This window comes from Trichomycterus rosablanca, chromosome 3 (genome assembly GCF_030014385.1).
Source record: "Trichomycterus rosablanca isolate fTriRos1 chromosome 3, fTriRos1.hap1, whole genome shotgun sequence".
Taxonomy (NCBI): domain Eukaryota; kingdom Metazoa; phylum Chordata; class Actinopteri; order Siluriformes; family Trichomycteridae; genus Trichomycterus; species Trichomycterus rosablanca.
Window position 1 is genome coordinate 20,813,069 of NC_085990.1, and position 13,516 is coordinate 20,826,584.

General features: G+C 40.0%; 1 protein-coding gene across 3 annotated transcripts in view; it reads right to left on the reverse strand.

Moving 5' to 3' along the window:
• The window catches only part of dtnbp1a (dystrobrevin binding protein 1a), a 68,310-nt gene that overhangs the window by 6,572 nt on the left and 48,222 nt on the right, over positions 1 to 13,516 (reverse strand). For all 3 annotated transcript variants that reach the window (XM_062991953.1, XM_062991954.1, XM_062991952.1), the window contains exon 8: positions 4,617 to 4,772. In XM_062991953.1, coding sequence (XP_062848023.1) covers positions 4,617 to 4,772 — 156 coding nt within the window. The remainder of the gene's footprint in view (positions 1 to 4,616; positions 4,773 to 13,516) is intronic.

Consider the following 13,516-nt stretch of genomic DNA (forward strand, 5'->3'; position numbering starts at 1 on the left):
TTATTACTGATAAAACTACCGGCTACTAGATCAGCTCATCAGTTAAAAGTTCTATGCAATGCATCTACTAAATAATTACAGTGAATGGATTTATAAATTTTATATATGGTAAAAGCATATACAGTGTATCACAAAAGTGAGTACACCCCTCACATTTCTGCAGATATTTAAGTATATCTTTTCATGGGACAACACTGACAAAATGACACTTTGACACAATGAAAAGTAGTCTGTGTGCAGCTTATATAACAGTGTAAATTTATTCTTCCCTCAAAATAACTCAATATACAGCCATTAATGTCTAAACCACCGGCAACAAAAGTGAGTACACCCCTAAGAGACTACACCCCTAAATGTCCAAATTGAGCACTGCTTGTCATTTTCCCTCCAAAATGTCATGTGACTCGTTAGTGTTACTAGGTCTCAGGTGTGCATAGGGAGCAGGTGTGTTCAATTTAGTAGTACAGCTCTCACACTCTCTCATACTGGTCACTGAAAGTTCCAACATGGCACCTCATGGCAAAGAACTCTCTGAGGATCTTAAAAGACGAATTGTTGCGCTACATGAAGATGGCCAAGGCTACAAGAAGATTGCCAACACCCTGAAACTGAGCTGCAGCACAGTGGCCAAGATCATCCAGCGTTTTAAAAGAGCAGGGTCCACTCAGAACAGACCTCGCGTTGGTCGTCCAAAGAAGCTGAGTGCACGTGCTCAGCGTCACATCCAACTGCTGTCTTTAAAAGATAGGCGCAGGAGTGCTGTCAGCATTGCTGCAGAGATTGAAAAGGTGGGGGGTCAGCCTGTCAGTGCTCAGACCATACGCCGCACACTACATCAAATTGGTCTGCATGGCTGTCACCCCAGAAGGAAGCCTCTTCTGAAGTCTCTACACAAGAAAGCCCGCAAACAGTTTGCTGAAGACATGTCAACAAAGGACATGGATTACTGGAACCATGTCCTATGGTCTGATGAGACCAAGATTAATTTGTTTGGTTCAGATGGTCTCAAGCATGTGTGGCGGCAATCAGGTGAGGAGTACAAAGATAAGTGTGTCATGCCTACAGTCAAGCATGGTGGTGGGAATGCCATGGTCTGGGGCTGCATGAGTGCAGCAGGTGTTGGGGAGTTACATTTCATTGAGGGACACATGAACTTCAATATGTACTGTGAAATACTGAAGCAGAGCATGATCCCCTCCCTCCGGAAACTGGGTCGCAGGGCAGTGTTCCAGCATGATAATGACCCCAAACACACCTCTAAGATGACCACTGCTTTATTGAAGAGGCTGAGGGTTAAGGTGATGGACTGGCCAAGCATGTCTCCAGACCTAAACCCAATAGAACATCTTTGGGGCATCCTCAAGCGGAAGGTGGAGGAGCGCAAAGTCTCGAATATCCGCCAGCTCCGTGATGTCATCATGGAGGAGTGAAAAAGCATTCCAGTGGCAACCTGTGAAGCTCTGGTAAACTCCATGCCCAGGAGAGTTAAGGCAGTTCTGAGAAATAATGGTGGCCACACAAAATATTGACACTTCAGGAACTTTCACTAAGGGGTGTACTCACTTTTGTTGCCGGTGGTTTAGACATTAATGGCTGTATATTGAGTTATTTTGAGGGAAGAATAAATTTACACTGTTATATAAGCTGCACACAGACTACTTTTCATTGTGTCAAAGTGTCATTTTGTCAGTGTTGTCCCATGAAAAGATATACTTAAATATCTGCAGAAATGTGAGGGGTGTACTCACTTTTGTGATACACTGTATATACAGTATTTACATTGGACTCACTTGACTTTTGTGCACTTTACAATGGCCCACAATTTTATACTGCATTATCAGGACAAAAAGCAAGCCGTAAAGACCAAAGAACTGTCTGTGGATCGCCACAATCAAATTGTACCAAGGCATAGATAAGGGCAAGGATTTAAATCAATAGCCAAGGCTTGAGTGTTCCCAGTGTATCCAAACTTGAGTTTTCCTTCTGCAAAGTATTGGATAGGAAGTGTGAATACTTTTCTTGATTTTGTGCTGTTTTTATTCGAATACAGGTCAAAAAATTGCAAATCATTACTGTCTGTTTTTATTTACATTTTTCCTGCTTTAACAGAATACAAATTAGAATTTTTTTAATTAGGTTTTTATTTGATTGTGGCAATCCACAGATAGTTCTTTACGGCTTGCCTCTGATATATATATACAGTAGTGTTAAAAAAAATAGCAGTCCAACACCATTAACCTGATAAATCACTGTTTTTAGTAGAAATGCTATTTCTACATAGCAAAAAAATTCACTTGAAAGTGTAGTAGAGTAATGAAAACAAAACAAACCCAACAATTAGGACATGCATGCCGCTCATTCTGAGTAATCGAAGCATTGATTGAAAGGGGGTTGTTCAAAATAATAGCAGTGAGGAGTTCAATTGGTGAAGTCATTCATTCTGCAGAAGAATGGGTGTACATTTTTGCCCTTATTTAAAGTAGGAGGGTGGCAAATGTTGCACAGGTTGGTCATAGCACATTTCCTTCTGAAATACTGGGTAAAATGGGTTGTTCCAGACATTGTTCTGATGAACAGTGTACTTTGATTAAAAAGTTGATTGCAGAGGGAAAAAACATACAGAGAAGTGCAGCAAATTATTGGCTGCTCAGCTAAAATGATCTCAAATGCCTTGAAGTGACAACCAAAACCTGAAAGACGCAGAAGGAAGCATGGAACTACTATTCGAAAGGATGGAAGAATAGCCAAAATGGCAAATACTCAGCCAATAATCACCTCCAGAAAGATCAAGGAACATGTGAACATGTGAGGTTACCAGTGAGTACAGAAGATGATTAAGTGAAGCCAATTTACCAGCAAGAACTTCTTGCAGAGTCCCATTGTTAAGAAAAAGACGCGTCCTGAATGGGTTAAATTTGCCAAGGAACACATTGACTGGTCCAAAGAGAAATGGCTCAACATTTTGTGGACTGGTGAAAGCAAAATTGTTCTTTTTGGGTCAAGTGGCCATAGACAGTATGTCAGATGACCCTCGAGCACTGAATTCAAGCCAAAGTTCACTGTGAAGACAGTAAAGCATGGTGGTACAAAATGATGATATGGGATGTTTTTCATACCATGGTGTTGTGCCTATTTATCACATACGAGGGATCATGGATCAGTTTAAATATATCAGAATACTTGAGGAGATCATGTTGCCCTATGTTGAAGAAGAAATTTCCTTAAAATGGGTGTTTCAACATGACAATGACCCAAAACATCTTGGTTAGAGACAAACAAGATTAAGGTAATAGAGTGGCCAGCACAATCCCCTGACTTCAATCCCAGAGAGAACTTGTGTTCTGATATCTGAAGCGCGTTTTTTTTAGGCAAAACCCAAAAATGCAGAAGAACTGTGGAATGTAGTCTAATCATCCTGGACTGGAATACCTGTTCAGAGGTGCCAGAAGTTGGTCGACTCCGTGCAACACAGATCTCGGAAACAATTGTAATGCCACTAAATATTAGTTCAGTCATTTAAAGTAAAGTGAAACCTCAAACATTTTTAGTTTATAGATAAATTTTTTGAGTTTTTAAAGAAAAATGCTGGCACTGCTATTTTTTTGAACAGCCTAATATTCTTTTTTTTTATTTTCTGTAAAGGATTAACACAAACTGGCTAAATGTTGTTAATGTATTTTGTAATTTAGTATTTTGTAATGTAATTTAGAATTGAAAGTGTAGTATTTTCAGTGCATTTGCATTTATGGAAATAAAAGTTATTATAATGATTTTGTGCTTCATTCGCTTTTTTTAAAATCACTGCTATTTTTTTGAACACCACTGTATAAGCAAGCCGTAAAGCCGTAAAGACCAAAGAACTGTCTGTGGATCGCCACAATCAAATTGTATCAAGGCAGAGATAAGGGCAAATATTTAAATATCCAAGGCTTGAGTCGAAAAATTTAACACTTTGTTTGGAAATAAAGGTCTAAAACTGCTGTTATTATAAAATATTATTTTCTCTTAGTCTTGCTTGATATTACAATGTAGCTGCTGTGTCAAACGTAGCAAAATAATGTAGGACGGTAACATAAATAAAAAACAAGAAAAAAATAATCAATAATAAATAAAATAATGCATTTTTTTTTTTTTTTTAAAGTCGGGAGCTTCTATTAGAAACAGTCTTTTAAAACAAGGGTTTTTAATCTTTTTTGACCTGTGCGCTCTCCCCTGCCCCACATTGCTCAAGTAACTAATGGGTCATTTTTAGATCAACTGAATAATCTAAGACCAACTGAATAAAGATATGAAATCAGGTGAGGTTCATTAAAAACATAAAGCCACACTGTATCTTATTTTTATAATATTGAACATCACTTTAAAAATATTCAATACAATGGTGTTTTATTAGCATGACAAATATTTACACATGTATTGCCAATGCTTTGATGAAATAAATAACAAAGTAAACAAAAGATAAAAATAACAGCACTACTCCTACTCAAGGATTGTGAAAAAGATTAGGCAAATTTTAAGATTCATGGGCAACTAAAAGATACATACGTTTAGATTTTACACTTTCTGTTACATTATCTATCAGTGGTACTCAAATCAAAAACAAAAAATACTCTCACCTCTCCGGTCAGCGATCTGTAGGTAGCCTGTTGAAAGGTACTGTTCCATGTCTTGTTGAAAGGCTTCTTCAAAATACTTCTGTCTTTCCTTTAGTTTTGCTTGTTGTGCATGTTCCATTTCCAAAACCTTTTGGGCGTGTTCAGCATCAAGCTCCGCTGCAATGAAAAGCAGAGAAACAAAGTGAGAAGCAGTCTTGAGACTTTTGCCTTTAGTAGTCCTGAAAAGTGAAATGTGGTCACATTTCAGCATGTTTCTGCAGGATACAGGATGTTACCCTACTGCTCCTTCCGGTCCTGGTCACAAATATAATGCACAAGGGATTAAGTATGGAAAACATACCACATTCGTAATGTCTGCTTTTCCGAAAGTACTGTACAATAAAAATCCTTTCCTCCTGCTGAGAGCTGTGCTGGTCTCCGCTCAGTCAGAATGTGTGAGTGAATGTGTGCAATCTAGAAAGCTTTTTTTTATCTTCTTTATCTCCAACAGGAAGAGTACTTACTCCAGAGCAGGAAGCGTTCCTTTGTACAAAAGTAGCATCGTGTCTGTTCTGCGTGTGTATATGTAATGCAACATGGTAAAAGTACTCCTACAAACATCCTGTCAAGAGGATGAAGAGAAATACACATGCACAAGTCACATCTACTGTTGCAGTTACACTTTCAGTTATGTAGCACAGTCCTACATTACTGAAATAATACAGTAAAAAAGGTTTTAATAGAAAAAAATGCTAATTAATATTGTTATAATTTACAAAAAAGTGAAAGGGAATATCTACAGTGATTCTACTCTCACACTCAATGCTTACACCACACTAGAGCTTCCCAACCTGCTACCTGTATCCATTTGCATACTGCAACACAAACATACAGACCACACTTCTACACTACAGACCAAAAAAAAGGTCAGGCAAAATCATTTTCCATTTTAAACACAAAGTAATGTAAACAAACAAGCTGCTGAATAAAGTTAATGGTGCCAACTTAAAAAAGACATCTTTACACAAGCATACGGTAAAGGTTGTGTTGCTAGGCCTTGTGCCCTGTGTTTAACGGTTGTGCCAAACCCACTGCAAACCTCTCGACAACATTGCACTAAATAGCCTTAGGTCTAAATGAGGGATAGATTGTGTCTTGTTTTGCTATCACATGCGATACAGGACCCACTGCAAGCCTGACCAAGATAGAGTGGTTAAAAAAAATAAATAAATAAAGGAATGGTATACAGTGCAGATAAACCACACATATTAATGTTATAGGTATATTTTTGTTCAATAAATGATTTTATTGTAAGTAATGCAAACAAACAAGCTGCTTAGGCAGTCAATAGCACATAGCATACAGAAAAAACTCTACAGAGGATACACACTAATCAGCCATAACATTAAAACCACCTCCTTGTTTCAACACTTACTGTCCATTTTTTTAGCTCCACTTACCATATAGAAGCACTTTGTAGTTCTACAATTACTGACTGTAGTACATCTGTTTCTCTACATACTTTTTTTTAGCGTGCTTTCACCCTGTTCTTTAATGGTCAGGACCCCCAAAGGACCACCACAGAGCAGGTATTATTTAGGTGGTGGATGATTCTCAGCACTGCAGTGACAATGACATGGTGGTGGTGTGTTAGTGTGTGTTGTGCTGGTATGAGTGGATCAGACAGCGCAGCGCTGCTGGAGTTTTTAAATACCGTGTCCACTCGCTTTCCACTCTATTAGACACTCCTACCTAGTTGGTCCACCTTGGTAGATGTAAAGTCAGAGACTTGCTGCTGTTTGAGTTGGTCATCTTCTAGACCTTCATCAGTGGTTACAAGACGATGCCCACGGGGCGCTGTTGGCTGGATATATTTTTGGTTGGTGGACTATTCTCAGTCCAGCAGTGACAGCGAGGTGTTTAAAAACTCCAGCAGCATTGCTGTCTTATCCACTCATACCTGCACAACACACACTAACACACCACCACCATGTCAGTGTCACTGCAGTGCTGAGAATGATCCACCACCTAAATAATACCTGCTCTGTGGTGGTCCTGGGAGAGTCCTGACCATTGAAGAACAGCATGAAAGGGTGAAAGGGGGCTAACAAAGCATGCAGAGAAACAGATGGACTACAGTCCGTAATTGTAGAACTACAACGTGCTTCTATATGGTAAGTGGAGCTGATAAAATGGACAGTGAGTGTAGAAACAAGGAGGTGGTTCTAATGTTATGGCTGAGCGGTGTACATTATACTGTATAATGTTGCAATACAGTAGGGCAACATGATCATGCAGCTGGTAGAGTGGGTGTAACAGAGACTGCCCTGGGCTTGTTTGAGTTTGGTATGTTCCATGGTGGCACATGTTTCCATTCTGGTATTCCAGGTTCCTTACAGTGTACACTGATATGTGAAATGTGGAAAAGCTTATGTAAACTGTAATGTGTACACGAGATCAAAAATGTTTGTTTGCAATGCACTGGCAACCTGTCCAGTGTTTCAGGGTAGCACCAGACCCACAACAAACCTGACTGGAATGAAGTGGTTGGTAAACATGAATAATAAATAATTATGAATATATTGCTAATACACAGTGTACTTAACAGATCTTTTGTTGACTGGTTTTGGAGGGTGGTAGGCAGAGTGTGGGTGGTATGTGTCATCAAATTGAATGTCCTCAGATGGGTATTAGGAATCATCTTTAAATTCTGCCTGGTGAAAATACAGCTGTGAGAATTCATTTCATTTCATTTTCCTCAGCCTCTGTAGAGCCCTTGAGCCCAGCTCCAGAAGCATATAATGGCTGACCGTAAGCTCTGACCCCAGCTTTCAAACAAGTTGGTATATGGAAAAAAATGTCATTGCACTGTACATGCATAATAGGGCTGGCACCGATCCGATACTCGATATCGGTCCGATATTGGCCCAAATCACTGGATCGGATATCGGAAGGAAAAAAACATGTAATCCGATCCGATACTCTTGCTTAATGTAAATAACACAATGTAAATAACACTTAATGTAAATAAGGCCATTGTTTGTGTGTAAAGCAAATAACACACAAAGATACGTTCCAACAGAATGTTGTAAAATAATTCATGATTGAATTCAATGAATGTTCAAACATTCGAGTGGGGTTTCACGAGAACGCTACTTTAATGTCACAAACGCTCAGTGCAAACACAGAACAACAGCACAGCCGGAGACCATCATTTTCTAATCTCTTCCCTACACACTCGCCCCTATACCCTAGCATTGTACACTTAACATTCTTAAAGGGCCAGACAATATGCAGTATATGTAATTCACATTATATGACAAGTGCCGTTTATTGCCACTTATGCTTGATGACATCATTAACATGTGCCACTGATCTACAACTCATCCGCAACAGCCAAATCATCTACTACTGCCACATCTAAAAAGACTGTTTAAACACAATAAAAATCACTTTATAAATGATAAATCGGACTTGGATAAATCGGTCTTGTCCCGGCTTGGAGATCTCTCACATCCTCAATGATTAATCCATTAGTGTTATGAAAAAAACAAACTACACCGTTTTCCTCTTCAAAATCCAGCAGGGTTTAATAATAAGCGCGCTTTGGTTTTTAACAATCTAAAAACGTGACAGCACTTTAACGAAAAAAACTCAACTCTGTGTCAATTCTAACTGGTCCATCTCGTTTGATTGACATCCACATCTTCCAATTGTAGACACTTTTGTTAAACAATCCAAAAATGCTGCTAAATGTTCAGTGAGTAAAAGTGAAAATAAAAACAGCAGTGTTATGTTGTAGGTTCTGTATTTATTCCTTTACAATATTTGTTTCACAGTCTGAGCATTTTTATTTAGATAGCTAGTTTAACCATGGTGCATTGAGACATGCATTATTATTGCTTAGTTGTTTGAGAGAAGAAATGACGGTATCAAATTGGTATCGGTATCGGCAGATACTCAATTTGCAGTATCGTATCGGACATAAAAAAGTGGTATCGAGCCACACCTAATGCATATACTGTAAACTCTGTGTGTATATATACAGGGGTTGGACAAAATAACTGAAACACCTGTCATTTTAGTGTGGGAGGTTTCATGGCTAAATTGGACCAGTCTGGTGGCCAATCTTCATTAATTGCACATTGCACCAGTAAGAGCAGAGTGTGAAGGTTCAATTAGCAGGGTAAGAGCACAGTTTTGCTCAAAATATTGCAATGCACACAACATTATGGGTGACATACCAGAGTTCAAAAGAGGACAAATTGTTGGTGCACGTCTTGCTGGCGCATCTGTGACCAAGACAGCAAGTCTTTGTGATGTATCAAGAGCCACGGTATCCAGGGTAATGTCAGCATACCACCAAGAAGGACAAACCACATCCAACAGGTTTAACTGTGGACGCAAGAGGAAGCTGTCTGAAAGGGATGTTCGGGTGCTAACCCGGATTGTATCCAAAAAACATAAAACCACGGCTGCCCAAATCACGGCAGAATTAAATGTGCACCTCAACTCTCCTGTTTCCACCAGAACTGTCCGTCGGGAGCTCCACAGGGTCAATATACACGGCCGGGCTGCTATAGCCAAACCTTTGGTCACTCGTGCCAATGCCAAACGTCGGTTTCAATGGTGCAAGGAGCGCAAATCTTGGGCTGTGGACAATGTGAAACATGTATTGTTCTCTGATGAGTCCACCTTTACTGTTTTCTCCACATCCAGGAGAGTTACGGTGTGGAGAAGCCCCAAAGAAGCGTACCACCCAGACTGTTGCATGCCCAGAGTGAAGCATGGGGGTGGATCAGTGATGGTTTGGGCTGCCATATCATGGCATTCCCTTGGCCCAATACTTGTGCTAGATGGGCGCGTCACTGCCAAGGACTACCGAACCATTCTGGAGGACCATGTGCATCCAATGGCGGTGCCGTGTATCAGGATGACAATGCACCAATACACACAGCAAGACTGGTGAAAGATTGGTTTGATGAACATGAAAGTGAAGTTGAACATCTCCCATGGCCTGTACAGTCACCAGATCTAAATATTATTGAGCCACTTTGGGGTGTTTTGGAGAAGCGAGTCAGGAAACGTTTTCCTCCACCAGCATCACGTAGTGACCTGGCCACTATCCTGCAAGAAGAATGGCTTAAAATCCCTCTGACCACTGTGCAGGACTTGTACAGGTCCTTCTAAAAAAATTAGCATATTGTGATAAAGTTCATTATTTTCCATAATGTAATGATAAAAATTAAACTTTCATATATTTTAGATTCATTGCACACTAACTGAAATATTTCAGGTCTTTTATTGTTTTAATACTGATGATTTTGGCATACAGCTCATGAAAACCCAAAATTCCTATCTCAAAAAATTAGCATATTTCATCCGACCAATAAAAGAAAAGTGTTTTTAATACAAAAAAAGTCAACCTTCAAATAATTATGTTCAGTTATGCACTCAATACTTGGTCGGGAATCCTTTTGCAGAAATGACTGCTTCAATGCGGCGTGGCATGGAGGCAATCAGCCTGTGGCACTGCTGAGGTGTTATGGAGGCCCAGGATGCTTCGATAGCGGCCTTAAGCTCATCCAGAGTGTTGGGTCTTGTGTCTCTCAACTTTCTCTTCACAATATCCCACAGATTCTCTATGGGGTTCAGGTCAGGAGAGTTGGCAGGCCAATTGAGCACAGTAATACCATGGTCAGTAAACCATTCACCAGTGGTTTTGGCACTGTGAGCAGGTGCCAGGTCGTGCTGAAAAATGAAATCTTCATCTCCATAAAGCTTTTCAGCAGATGGAAGCATGAAGTGCTCCCAAATCTCCTGATAGCTAGCTGCATTGACCCTGCCCTTGATAAAACACAGTGGACCAACACCAGCAGCTGACATGGCACCCCAGACCATCACTGACTGTGGGTACTTGACACTGGACTTCAGGCATTTTGGCATTTCCTTCTCCCCAGTCTTCCTCCAGACTCTGGCACCTTGATTTCCGAATGACATGCCAAATTTGCTTTCATCCGAAAACAGTACTTTGGACCACTGAGCAACAGTCCAGTGCTGCTGTTTCTGGTTCAAAAGTGGCTTGACCTGGGGAATGCGGCACCTGTAGCCCATTTCCTGCACACGCCTGTGCACGGTGGCTCTGGTTGTTTCTACTACAGACTCAGTCCACTGCTTCCGCAGGTCCCCCAAGGTCTGGAATCGGCCCTTCTCCACAATCTTCCTCAGGGTCCGGTCACCTCTTCTCGTTGTGCAGCGTTTTCTGCCACACTTTTTCCTTCCCACAGACTTCCCACTGAGGTGCCTTGATACAGCACTCTGGGAACAGCCTAGTCGTTCAGAAATTTCTTTCTGTGTCTTACCCTCTTGCTTGAGGGTGTCAATGATGGCCTTCTGGACAGCAGTCAGGTCGGCAGTCTTACCCATGATTGCAGTTTTGAGTAATGAACCAGGCTGGGAGTTTTTAAAAGCCTCAGGAATCTTTTGCAGGTGTTTAGAGTTAATTCGTTGATTCAGATGATTAGGTTAATAGCTCGTTTAGAGAACCTTTTCATGATATGCTAATTTTTTGAGATAGGAATTTTGGGTTTTCATGAGCTGTATGCCAAAATCATCAGTATTAAAACAATAAAAGACCTGAAATATTTCAGTTGGTGTGCAATGAATCTAAAATATATGAAAGTTTAATTTTTACCATTACATTATGGAAAATAATGAACTTTATCACAATATGCAAATTTTTTGAGAAGGACCTGTATATGTCATTTCCAAGACGAACTGACGCTGTATTGGCTGCAAAAGGAGGCCCTACACCATACTAATAAATTATTGTGGTCGAAAACCAGGTGTTTCAGTTATTTTGTCCAACTCCTGTATATCTGCCCTAGATTAAATGCTAACAGAAACGACACTGCCTATTTTCTCTGTGCCTAATGAGGTGTGACAGAATGGCTGACTGAGAATATTCTAGCGACCAGATCAATGCCCCTTATTACAAAAACCCGAGGGTTAAAATTCTTTTTTGAATTTAAAAAAGCTTATTTAAAATATTTACATTTTACAAATTATAGGCTACATAATGAAGAACAAAACATCATATTTCCTTTGCTAATGAAACTCCAAGGAGTAAGAAAAAGGCTTCGCAAATGAAACCACAAGGAGTAAGAAAAAAGTAAAAAAAGTAGTTTTTCAGCAGTCCCTGTCTTTATTAACATCAAAAACTTCTTAAAAATAAAGGTAATAGGAGCTTAGGTGGCACAGTGGTCTAACGTGCTAGGCCAACACTGCAGATTTAGAGACCCAAGTTTGACTCCTAACTATGGCAGCTTAGTGGTTAACAGACACAACTGGCATGGCATGTGTCCACGGGAGGAAAAACCAGACTGGAAACTGCTATTGGACTACTGCTGTGTGTGGGGTGCTGGTACGAGTGGTGGAGAAATGTAGAGAGAAATGCATGTGTTGGGCTTTTTGTATGAATCCGTCACTGGCTGGTGTAAAGAAGTGACCATCGAATTTACACGTCACAGCAGACCTCAGTCAGTCCTCAGGCAGCGAGGGTTTTGTGCACAAGTAGAGAGGAACTGTATGTATCTAAATTGGGATAATGCAAAAGGGGTAACAATAAAGACATTTAAAGCATGGATGCATTTATAGAAAAATCCACAATGTTGTTACAATGATATTTATTGTGAGTCCTATACTGAAGCATTGCCAGGGTCGAAGCTGCAATGTTGGTGACCAATTAAAAACGCATTCTACTAACAAATGCTCGGCCAAACCAATGCTTTGTTTGTTCTTATCACTAAAATAAGCTGAGGTTTATTTTCACCCTGACAGTAACTCTTTAGATTTTATTATTTTCTTGACTGTCATTAAAACATGACATAAACATGGCAAAAAAATGCTAAAATAATAAATAATAAATAAATAATAAATGGCCGCTCTGCACCAATTTCCTGAAAATGAAACAACCTTTCAGTGACAGTTGCAACCACTAAACAGGAGCTACACTGCTAATCAAAATGTCAAATGTGACACATACCACACTTTGCAGCACACATTACACGATTGGAGACAAATAATAGCAGTTGTAACATACAATTTTGGCAATTGAGTAAGGACAGCCATGCCCCCCCCCCTTTTAGGAGTTATATAGTTCTGACTTTCTTATAATGCATTTTCTCCCTTTTCCTCCCAATTTTTAGCGCATCCAATTTGTGTTATGCTTCCTTTCTACTGGTGCTGACCCCCGCCCCTGATTTTTTTCACCTGCACCAGCCGAGTTCATATGCGAATCAGCCCTGTGCATGAAGAGAGTCACACCCTGATCAGAATTATTCCTCTACTCTGTGCAGACGCCATCAACCAGCCCACAGAGGTCGTAACTGCATCAGTTATGAGGTCCCTATCCGGCTTCATAACCCTGTATGAACAACAGCCAAACGTTGTTCATGTAGCTGCCCAGCCAAGCTGGATGGCAGAGCTGCAATTTGATGCGATGTATTTGAAATCCCAGCTCTGATGTGCTAGCGTATTTTAGCGCTACGCCATCTGAGCGGCCTTATAGTTCTGACTTAACGGCAGGAAAGTCAGGGTATTGCTAATACAATTAGCTATTGCTAATAAAATTGCGTCGTCAAATCTCCAGGTGTGGACAATTTAATTATTATCTGCATTTCTTTAAATCCTTGATATAAAGGCTTCATATTATAAGCTTCCTGTGCTACAAAAATTTCAGCATGTAACAGGTATTTTAATAGCTGGTGTAAATTTTAAATGATTAAGTCATTTTAGTCTGAGGCAGTGTTTGATGTTTTGTCATGCTGTCTCAAATAAACGTTGTTCCACAACTGGACCCCTGAGGACTTATGCAACATTTATTACCATATAAAAACTTAAACAAGTGCATACTTGGGAGA